General features: G+C 37.4%; 1 protein-coding gene across 4 annotated transcripts in view; it reads left to right on the top strand.

The window, feature by feature from the left end:
- SCN9A (sodium voltage-gated channel alpha subunit 9) overlaps window positions 1-12,041 on the top strand; it is a 164,904-nt gene that overhangs the window by 79,467 nt on the left and 73,396 nt on the right. For all 4 annotated transcript variants that reach the window (XM_004428235.3, XM_004428233.3, XM_087435336.1 and 1 more), the window contains 3 exons: window positions 7,892-7,955; window positions 9,406-9,547; window positions 11,665-11,871. In XM_004428235.3, the coding sequence (XP_004428292.1) occupies window positions 7,892-7,955; window positions 9,406-9,547; window positions 11,665-11,871 (413 nt within the window). The remainder of the gene's footprint in view (window positions 1-7,891; window positions 7,956-9,405; window positions 9,548-11,664; window positions 11,872-12,041) is intronic.

The raw sequence follows: 12,041 nt of genomic DNA, 5'->3' as shown, positions 1-12,041 counted from the left end.
CTTCTCAAAGACCCACATAGGAGGTTTGCCCCACCTTCCAAAGCCTGAAACAATTGGGTGCTCCTGTGCCTGAGGCCAGCCCCACCCAGCTGCAATCCTCAGAGAGCTGACAAGAGACCTAATAGGCTAGAGGTTTACAGCAATTCTAAGGCCCTGAGCCTAACAACCTGCCACGCTGGGGGCCTACTCACTTAAAAGAAATACTGCAACACAGATGTGGTATTAGAACTTGCAGCCAACTGTGCTGGGGCTCCTCACACCTGATAAAGAGACTGAAGGGCCCACAACAACTACAAGCAGCTGAGCATTACAACAGCTGGCCAGGAGCATAACTCAGCCTCCCTGGGCGCCTATAGGGAGAGCTAACAGGCCACAATAGAAGCACACACGTAGCCCACATAGGGGTCACCCTGGAACATTGAGAACTGAGGGAAGCACACTGGAAGCCTCCTAAGCCATCACTTACATAAGGTCACCTATCCAAGAGCAGGAGACGTAGCTGACCTACCTAATACATAGACACAAGCACAGGGAAAGAGGCAAAATGAGGAGGCAAAAGAATACATTCCAAGTAAGGGAACAGGACAAAACCCCAGAAAAGGAACTAAGTGAAACAGAAATGAGCAACCTACCCGACAGAGAGTTCAAACTAAGAGTGTTAAGGATGCTCACTGATCTGGGGAGAAGAATAGATGAACTCAGTGAGAATGTCAACAAAGAAATGGAAGATATAAAAAGAACCAATCAGAAATGAAGAATACAATACTGGAAATGAAAAATTCATTAGAGGGACTCAAAAGCAGAGTAGAGGATACAGAAGAACGGATCTGTGAGCTGGAAGAAAGACTAGAAGAAATTACCCAAGGTGAACAGGTAAAAGAGAAAAGAATTAAAAAGAGTGAGGACAGTCTAAGGGACCTCTGGGACAACATCAAGCGCACTAACATCCGTGTTATAGGTGTCCCGGAAGGAGAAGAGCGAGACAAGGGGGCAGAGAATCTATTTCAAGAAATAATAGATGAAAACTTCCCTAACCTAAGGAAGGAAACAGACATCCAGGTACAGGAGGCACAGAGAGCCCCAAACAAGATAAACCCAAAGAGGCCCACACCAAGACACATCATAATCAAAATGTCCAGAATTAAAGATAAAGAGAGAATCCTAAAAGCCACAAGAGAATGTCAAGTTACATACAAAGGAAACCCCATAAGGCTATCAGCTGACTTCTCAGCAGAAACCTTACAGGCTAGAAGAGAATGGCACGATATATTTAAAGTGCTAAAAGGAAAAAACTTACAGCCAAGAATACTCTACCCAGCAAGGTTATCGTTCAAAATGGAAGGAGAGATCAAAAATTTCCCAGACAAGCAAAAATTAAAGGAGTTTGTCACCAAGAAACCAGTGTTACAAGAAATGTTAAAGGGACTGATTTAAGGGGAAAAGAGAAGACCACAAATAGGAAAAATTATCTATTTCACGATTAGAACGTAATGGATACAAATGCACAAAAAGAAGTTGGATATGATATCAAAAACAAAAGGAGGGAGGAGGGTAGTTAAAGAGTACAGCTTTCAGACAGAGGTCAAACTAAAGTGACCATCAATTCTGTATAGAAGAAGTAAGGAACAGAGAAGGACTACTAAAACACTGAGGGAAAAAAAAAAAGTTAAAAAATGGCAGTAAGTACATACTTATCAATAGCTACTTTAAACGTCAATGGACTAAATGCTCCAATTAAAAGGCATAGGGTGGCTGACTGGATAAAAAAACAAGACCCATATATATGCTGCATACAAGAGACACACTTCAGACCTAAAGACACTCACAAACTGAAAGTGAAGGGATGGAAAAAGATACTCCACGCAAATGGCAATGAAAAGAAAGCAGGGGTAGCAGTACTCATATCAGACAAAATAGACTTTAAAACAAAAACTGTAAAACGAGACAAAGAAGGGCATTACATAATGATCAAGGGAACAATCCAACAAGAGGATATAACACTTGTAAATATCTACGCACCCAATGTAGGTGCACCTAAATATATAAAGCAATTATTAACAGACATAAAAACAGAAATAGACAGTAACACAATAATAGTAGGGGACTTTAACACTCCACTTACACCAACGGATAGATCATCCAAACAGAAGATCAATAAGGAAACATTGGCCTTAAACGACACACTAGAACAGATGGACCTAGTAGATATATACAGAGCATTCCATCCAAAAACCGAAGAATACACGTTCTTTTCAAATGCACATGGAACATTCTCCAGGATTGATCACATATTAGGCCACAAAACAAGTCTCCATAAATTTAAGAAGATTGAAATAATACCAACCATCTTTTCTGACCACAATGGTATGAAACTAGAAATCAACTATAGGAAGAAAATCAGAAAAGCCACAAATACATGGAGATTAAACAAAATGCTACTGAACAACGATTGGGTTAACGAAGAAATCAAAGAAGAAATCAAAAATACCTGGAGACAAATGAAAATGAAAATACGACATGCCAGAATTTATGGGATACAGCAAAAGCAGTTCTAAGAGGGAAGTTTATAGCAATACAGGCCTATCTCAACAAACAAGAAAAATCTCAAATAAACAATCTAACAATGCACCTAAAGGAACTGGAAAAAGAAGAACAAACAAAGCCCAAAATCAGTAGAAGAAGGGAAATAATAAAAATCAGAGCAGAAATAAATGAAATAGAGACCAAAAAAACAATAGAAAAAATTAATAAAACCAAGAGCTGGTTCTTTGAAAAGATAAACAAAATTGACAAACCTTTAGCTAGACTCACCAAGAAAAAAAGAGAGAAGGCACAAATAAGTAAAATTAGAAATGAAAGAGGAGAGGTTACAACAGACACCTCAGAAATACAAAAGATTATAAGAGAATACTATGAAAAACTATATGCCAACCAATTCGACAATCTGGAAGAAATGGATAAATTCTTAGAATCATACAACCTTCCAAAACTGGATCAAGAAGAAGTAGAGAATTTGAATAGACCAATCACCAGTAAGGAGATCGAAACAGTAATCAAAAACCTCCCCAAAAATAAAAGTCCAGGACCAGATGGCTTCCCTGGTGAATTCTACCAAACATTCAAAGAAGAGTTAATACCTATCCTTCTCAAACTCTTCCAAACAATTGAGGAGGGGGGGAAGCTCCTAACTCATTCTGAAGCTGACATTACCCTGATACCAAAACCAGACAAGGACAACACAAAAAAAGAAAATTACAGGCCAATATCACTGATGAACATCGATGCGAAAATCCTCAACAAAATACTAGCAAATCGCATACAACAATACGTTAAAAAGATTATACACCATGATCAAGTGGGATTTATTCCAGGTATGCAGGGATGGTTTAACATTCGCAAATCAATCAACGTAATACACCACATTAATAAAATGAAGAATAAAAATCACATGATCATCTCAATAGATGCAGAGAAAGCATTTGACAAGATACAGCATCCATTTATGATAAAAACTCTGAATAAAATGGGTATAGAAGGAAAGTACCTCAACATAATAAAGACCATATATGAGAAACCCACAGCTAATATCATCCTCAATGGTGAAAAACTGAAAGCTATCCCTCTAAGAACAGGAACCAGACAAGGATGCCCACTGTCACCACTCCTATTTAACATAGTATTGGAAGTCCTAGCCAGAGCAATCAGGCAAGAGAAAGAAATAAAAGGGATCCAAATTGGAAAGGAAGAAGTGAAACTGTCACTATTTGCAGATGACATGATTTTATATATAGAAAACCCTAAAGAATCCACCAGAAAACTTTTAGAAGTAATAAACGAATATGGTAAAGTTGCAGGATACAAAATCAACATACAAAAATCAGTTGCATTTCTGTACACTAACAACGAAGTAGCAGAAAGAGAAATTAAGAATACCATCCCATTTACAATTGCAACAAAAAGAATAAAATACCTAGGAATAAACTTAACCAAAGAGGTGAAAGATCTGTACACCGAAAACTATAAAACATTGCTGAAAGAAATTGAAGAGGACACAAAGAAATGGAAAGATATTCCGTGCTCTTGGATTGGAAGAATTAACATAGTTAAGATGTCCATACTTCCTAAAGCCATCTATAGATTCAATGCAATCCCTATCAAAGTTCCAACAACATTTTTCACAGAAATAGAACAAAGAATCCTAAAATTTATATGGAACAACAAAAGACCCCGAATAGCTAAAGGAATCCTGAGAAAAAAGAACAAAGCTGGAGGTATCACACTCCCTGATTTCAAAATATACTACAAAGCTATAGTAACCAAAACAGCATGGTACTGGCACAAAAACAGACACACAGATCAATGGAATAGAATCGAAAGCCCAGAAATAAACCCACACATCTATGGACAGCTAATCTTCGACAAAGGAGCCAAGAACATACAATGGGGAAAAGAAAGTCTCTTCAACAAATGGTGTTGGGAAAACTGGATAGCCACATGCAAAAAAATGAAAGTAGACCCTTACCTTACACCATACACAAAAATTAACTCCAAATGGATTAAAGACTTGAATGTAAGACCTGAAACTGTGAAAGTTCTAGAAGAAAACATAGGCAGTACGCTCTTCCACATCAGTCTTAGCAACATCTTTTCAAACACCACATCTGACCAGGCAAGAGAAATAATAGAAAAAATAAACAAATGGGACTACATCAAACTAAAAAGCTTCTGCACAGCAAAGGAAACCATCAACAAAACGAAAAGACAACCTAACAATTGGGAGAAGATATTTGCAAACCATACATCTGATAAGGGCTTAATCTCCAAAATATATAAAGAACTCATGCATCTCAACAACAAAAAAACTACCAACCCAATTAAAAAATGGGCAAAAGACCTGAACAGACATTTCTCCAAAGAAGATATACAGATGGCCAACAGACACATGAAAAGATGTTCAAAATCACTAACTATCAGGGAAATGCAAATCAAAACTACAATGAGATATCACCTCACGCCTGTCAGAATGGCTATAATTAACAAGACAGGAAACAACATGTGTTGGAGAGGTTGTGGAGAGAAGGGAACTCTCATACACTGCTGGTGGGAGTGCAAACTGGTGCAGCCACTATGGAAAACAGTATGGAGATTCCTCAAAAAATCAACGATAGAACTACCATATGATCCAGCTATTCCACTGTTGGGTATTTATCCAAAGAACTTGAAAACACCAATTTGCAAAGGTACATGCACCCCTGTGTTCATTGCAGCCTTATTCACAATAGCCAAGACTTGGAAGCAACCTAAGTGCCCATCAAGGGACGAATGGATAAAGAAGCTGTGGTATATATACACAATGGAATACTACTCAGCCATAAGAAACGACGAAATCCAGCCATTTGTGACAACATGGATGGACATTGAGGGTATAATGCAAAGTGAAATAAGTCAGAGGGAGAAGGTCAAATACCGTATGATTTCCTTCATTAAGTAGTAGATAATAACAACAATAAACAAACACATAGGGACAGAGATTGGATTGGTGGTTACCAGAGGGGAAGGGGGGAGGGAGGAGGGTGAAAGGGATAATTCGGTACATGTGTGTGGTGATAGGTTGTAATTAGTATTTTGGTGGTGAACATGATGTAGTCCATGCAGAAATAGAAGTACAATGATGTACACCTGAAATTTTTACAATGTTATAAACCAATGTTACTGCAATAAACAAAAAATTAAAAAAAAAAAAAAAAAAAAAAAAAAAAAAAAAAATAAAACGTAATCATTCACTTGGATGTAGGAGTTTCTCCGATAACATTCAGCCACTTGGGAGCAAGTATGGAGAAAGTCAATTAGTCTTATCTGAAATTATTTAATCGTTTAATAATTGCTGCTCTTTGAACAGCTGTGTAGAATGTGTGGATCACTGTATTAAGTGCTTTACATGCAATACCCTTTACAGATCCAGTGGCTAAATCTTAAAATGGTAAGATAATGCACCTACATAGGAAGGGGTAGAAGCAATGTGGATAAGAATACCTACTTTGTAGAGATGTTGAATAGTATTAAAAAAAAAAGGAGGAGGATTGGCAATAGATGTTAGCTCAGGGCCGGTCTTCCTCAGCAAAAAGAGGAGGATTGGCATGGATGTTAGCTCCCTTACTTAAAAGAATGGATATGACACTGCCCTGTGGCCTAATGGTTAAGTTCAGCGTGCTCTGGGTTTGGTGGCCCGGGTTCAGTTCCCAGGCATTGACCTACACCACTCATCTGTGGCCTTGCTGTGGCAGCGACCTGCATACAGATTAGAGGAAGATTGGCATAGATGTTAGCTCAGGGTGAATCTTCCTTAGCACAAAAAAAAAAAAAAAAGAATGGATATTTTTTAGTCCCTTATACCTTTACTATGGATGGCTGAATCAGCTTCCTACCTTAAAAATAAGCCTTAATAGTGAATGGAGAAAGCGATCATGAGACCCATTACACCTGAAAGTGGACACAAAGGATACCATGAAAGGGGAAATGTGCATTTATTTCACTGCCATTTCCTCAACGTCTGGAACTTAGTAAGTCCTAAATAAATATTGGTTGGTGAATAAACAAGAGAATTTCAGAAGACAAGTTTTGTCCATTTATAGTATTGCCTTGCTGACTCCACCTTTTCTGGAGTACTTTGGGGCTCAGTCATGGGCTACTTCCTTCTCTTCCCTTCCCCAGCTACACTTTCTCTCTTGGTTAACTCATCAAGTCCCATGGCTTTGAAAACTATCTTCTCGGTGTTGACTCCCATCTTTATGTCTCCATCCTTGATAGCTCTACTGACCTCAAGACTTTCATATCAGTCCAATAACCCACTTAATAAATATAGTTTAATACCTAATAATTATCTCAAGCTAAGCATGGCTAAAACAGAGCTCCTGGTTTTTCTTCAGGCCATTTTTTCCCCCGGTCTTCCTCATTTCGGTAACTGGCACCACCATCTTACCAGTTGATCCATCCTTGTGTCCTCTCTCTTCCTCACACGCCACATGCACTCCATCAGCAAATCCTGTCCACTCTATTTTCATCTTCTTTCCATAGCCACAGCTACTCTTCGAATTTTAGCCATGTCATCTCTCCCTGTAGTCACTTAACTCATATCCTTGCTTCCACACTTGCTCTCTTGTAGTCCATAGTCCACAAAGCAACCATAGTGACATTTTAAAATGGTTAGTATTCTCTCGTATCTCTAACTTCCACTTCTATTACTTCTAATCATACTTAAAGTCCAAACTCCTTTTCATGACATGCAAAGCCTTACATGATCTGGCCCCTGCCTACCTCTGCCACCACAGTCCTCCCCACTCACTACAGTGGAGCCAGGCTGGCCGTGTTGCTGTTTCTTCCATACACCAACTTCATTTCTACTTCAGGCCTTTACTCTTGCTCTTCATCCTGCCGAGATATCTCTTCACCAGTGTCTTCGAATGGCTGGCTTCTTTGTAGCATTTAGGTCCTGTTCAAGTGTCGTCTCTTTAGAAGGGCCTCTCTGACCATATTTTATCACATTTTCTTAATTTATTTTCTTTAGGGCATTTATCATTATTTGAAAATATCTTACATATTTATTTATTTACTTGTTAAGTGTCTTCCTCCATCCTCAACCTCCACCCTTACCTAAACATAAAGAAAATTCCATAAAACTAATGATCTTGTTTATCATTATATTCACTGCCTGGCCCATAAGAAGTTATTAAGAAATATTTGAGGGAAAATATATGAGAATGTAATAAATAAATGAATGTTGCCTTGGACCAGGCCTGCATATGTGTGAATATGTCTATATTAACTTACCTACTGTATCACTCTTAAAGCTTGCACTCCATAATGTTATACTGTTCAATTTTTTCTTAAACAGAATATTTTTATTACTTGGAGGGATCCAAAGATGCTCTCCTTTGTGGTAACAGCACAGATTCGGGGTACGTAATATTTGTTTTGTGTTTAGTCTAAAGTCTGCAAAAAAAGGAAAAGCATAGTCAGTTTGCTAATCAGAACCTTTGATTCTATATTATTTTCATATATTTCATGGCATTATTTGACCCAGTCTGTCCAGAGCGACTCCAGACTTTAAAAGATTCCTAGCTAACGCATATTTTTGAAAGCAAGACTTTGAGGTAATGCTTGAATTAAAACAAGATACAAGTCATACAAATCTTAAGAAAGTAGGAAAATTACTTCCAGAAAACCCCAGCAAGATGTGGTTGGATAGTTTTAAGCCTTTCTTCTTTCTGGAAAAAAGAGTGACAAAATCAAGTTTTCTTTCCATCCCCCAAATTCTACTCATTCTCCAATCAAGTATGACTCATAGGTGACCGAATGCAGGACATTTTGGCCACTCTAAACAAAGGGATCCCATGGGCTTGAGTAAAGATATTTTAAGAATCTCATATTTATGCCAATACCCATTTTGCTGTTTCTCCTATATACCAACTTCATTTCTGCTGCAGGACCTTTAATCGTCCTCTCCCCCTGCCCACATATTTCTGCACCAGGCTCTGTGTGCACTGGGAATGTTAAAAATAAACAAGATAAGGTTGCTGCTCCCAAAGACACCTCAGAACACTGTTTATGTACAGTCATGCAGCACTTAACAAAAGGGATACATTCTGAGAAATGCATTGTTAGGCAATTCTGTCACTGTGCAAACATCATAGAGTGTACTTACATAAACCTAGATGGTATAGCCTACTACACACCTAGGCTATATGGAACTAATCTCATGGGACCACTGTCATATATGCTGTCTGTCATTGACCAAAACGTTATGTGGTGCATGGCTGTAATGGCATCATGGCTACCAATCCACCAGTTTTAGAAAGAAAAAAGTCTTAAAGCTGCAAATCTTTATGAATTTACACAATTGCTATTTTGATTATTCTTGTTTATAATTCATTCCAAGAATAATTTGAGGGAACACAGTTTTGGTAGAGGCCTACAAATCAATCTTTGTGGATACAAGAACTATTCTATAACATCTGGTGAAAGTTTCCAAGTTTTGATGGTGATGATGATGATGACACTAATAGCAGCTACCATTTATTAAATGCTTTCTAAATGCAGGAACTAGGCTAGGTAATTTGCATACGTTATCTTCTTTTAACTTAATAACAATCTTAACCTTTTTATGTAGGTGTATTTTCCTGTTTTCACAGAAAGAGGGAACTATACCTTGGAAAATTTAAGTAATTTGACAACATCACCAACTAGTCCATAGCAGGGGGCGGGATTCAAACCCAGTTCTTCCTGACGCCAGATAATGTGTTCCTAATCCTTATTGAATATTGTCCCTCTAGAAAAGGAACCTTGAGTTTCTAACTTTTCTGGAAGTTAGAAGACATTCTAACTTGTGATATTCTTTTTCCTGTGTAGTCAGTGTCCAGAAGGGTACAAATGTGTGAAAGCTGGCAGAAACCCTGATTATGGCTACACGAGCTTTGACACTTTCAGTTGGGCCTTCTTAGCCTTGTTTCGGCTAATGACCCAGGATTACTGGGAAAACCTTTACCAACAGGTGAGTGTCAAGGGAAATATTTCTTGCATTTCTGAATGGCATAAAAATGTGATGGATGTTCCTACCAGCCTTATATATGAGATGTTTTATTCAGTTTAGAATGCAGAACACTCTATTGTCTTATAACTAAAATTAGACATGTTTTATTTCCAGCACTATTAGAGTGGATAGTTCTTAAAATCATAAATTATTTTCTTATTCTTTCTTGGCTTATATGATCTCTAATTCTCTTTCTCCCTTTCTGAATATAGCATCCCATGGGGTCCTAAGTAAAAAACAGGAAATATGCTATAATATTCTCTCACAGCACGCCTGCACACACACTGCTTTCCGCACGTGCCTGCCTGCTTGGAGTGCCCTAAACACCAGGCTCTCCTATGCCCACCATGCTTTATTTTTTGAAGTCCCATGTACAATTGTTATGGATTGAATTGTATCCCCCCAAATTCATATGTTGAAGTCCTAACTCTCAGTACCTTAGAATGACTGTATTTGGAGTTAGGGCCTTTAAAGAGGTAATTAAGTTAAAATGAGGTTATTAGGGTGGCTCCTAATCCAATCTGACTGGTGTCCTTATAAGAAGAGGAGATTAGAACAGGAGAGAGAGAGAGCCACCAGAGATGCAAACACACACACACACACACACACACAGAAAAGGCCATGTGAGGACTCAGTGAGAAGGCACCCATCTGCCAGCCAAGGATAGAGACCTCAGAAGAAACCAAACATGCCGACACTTTGATATTGGACTTACATCCTCTAGAACTATGAGAAAATTAATTTCTGTTGTTTAAGTCACCCAGGCTGTAGTATTTTGTTAAGGCAGCCCTAGCAAACTATTGTAAGAATTCATGACTCAATTCACTTCTCTAAATTTTCCTCTCCCAACTCAATTGCTCTTTCCTCTAGACTTCCATGCCCTTTGAATATTCTTCAGTTTATAGCATCCATCTCCTGTACTGTAATGGTTAATTCACATGGTTATCTCCTCTAACTTGAATATGATCCCCTTGAGCCTGTGGGCTCTGTCTTTTTACTTATATATTCTCAGCACCCAACCCCAAGAGGAAGGAGACCAAAATAATTATTCTGAATCATAAATAATAATGAATCACTTTTCTCAGAATTGCCACAGATTCTTCTTTTGGCCTGTTTTATGTTTATTTAATTTCTGAGATTATTATAAATGTACAGAAATTATATGAAAATATACTTCACAGGAAAAAAGAAATGCAAACAACTTTTTAAATATGTAAAAAGATGCTCACCTTTACTCAAAATTAAAGAAATGCAAATTAAAACTAGAGTGCATATAATTTTTCACCTGCCATAATGACAAAGATCAAAAAGGAGATCAAAAGAGAGACAGTGTCTGACAGATATATGAGGAGGCAGACTTGTTCACACATTGCTGGGAACCACTGGCAAGGGTTACAAGGAAGTTTCTATGAAAATTAAAATGAATATACCCATTAACCTAACAATTCCACTACAAAGAATTTTTCCAAGAGAAGATATCAGTAACAACAGAAAAGGAAAATGAGTAACTAAGCATTAGAGAGACAAGAGAGAGACTTACTTTTCATTTAATATCTGTTTGTATGAATGAATTTTTTACCATATATTGCATTGAAAATTTTTAATATATTTTAATTAAAAATAAATATAAAATGAATAGATAAGTTCATGCAATAAGGCTATCTACCTTGTGTGAACATAATACATCATTATTAATGCTTCTTGTTAAGGATAGAATTTTATCAGTAAAAAAGACTGTAGATATTATCTGGTCCTATAATTTGAAAATGAGCAAAGCAGCTAGTTTTTGAGTAATTTTTAGACCATGGGGAAAAAATTTAGGGTTATTATTATATTTAATAATAATCAAGAGTCACACCTAATTTTATTACAAATTTAATAGATTGCTATATCCTTTGCACTGAAAAAGTGTGTATTTTAATACTGATTGTTTTCCATGGAGATATGATTTTATTCCTTTATATGTTCGATAGCATGAGATTATATAGAACTGCCCTGTTTACCCAGGCCTAATGTGCCATTCAAGTTGAAATAAAGAACTTCGCTTTATTAAAATAATGATTTCCATCTTTCCCTAGACACTGCGCGCTGCTGGGAAAACCTACATGATCTTCTTTGTTGTGGTGATTTTCCTGGGCTCCTTTTATCTAATAAACTTGATCCTGGCTGTGGTTGCCATGGCCTACGAAGAACAGAACCAGGCAAACATTGAAGAAGCTAGGCAAAAAGAGTTAGAATTTCAACAGATGTTAGATCGTCTTAAAAAAGAGCAAGAAGAAGCTGAGGTATTGTTATTTGGTTTAAAATTCTTCCTAGAAGTAGACATGCAAAGGGGAACAGCAGAGGCCGTGTGGCCTTCCCTACGGAGATTTTCTTTAATGGATTTTTTAATGTAAATTGCATTTTCATTCTAGTGTGGTCAAAGGAACCAATTCTGGATTGAGTTAGTATTGAC

The sequence above is a fragment of the Ceratotherium simum genome, chromosome 9 (genome assembly GCF_057802395.1).
Source record: "Ceratotherium simum simum isolate JZ-2026a chromosome 9, ASM5780239v1, whole genome shotgun sequence".
Classification (NCBI taxonomy): domain Eukaryota; kingdom Metazoa; phylum Chordata; class Mammalia; order Perissodactyla; family Rhinocerotidae; genus Ceratotherium; species Ceratotherium simum.
The sequence above is the reverse complement of the archived record's forward strand: the minus strand, read 5'-3'. Positions and strand labels throughout refer to the sequence as shown.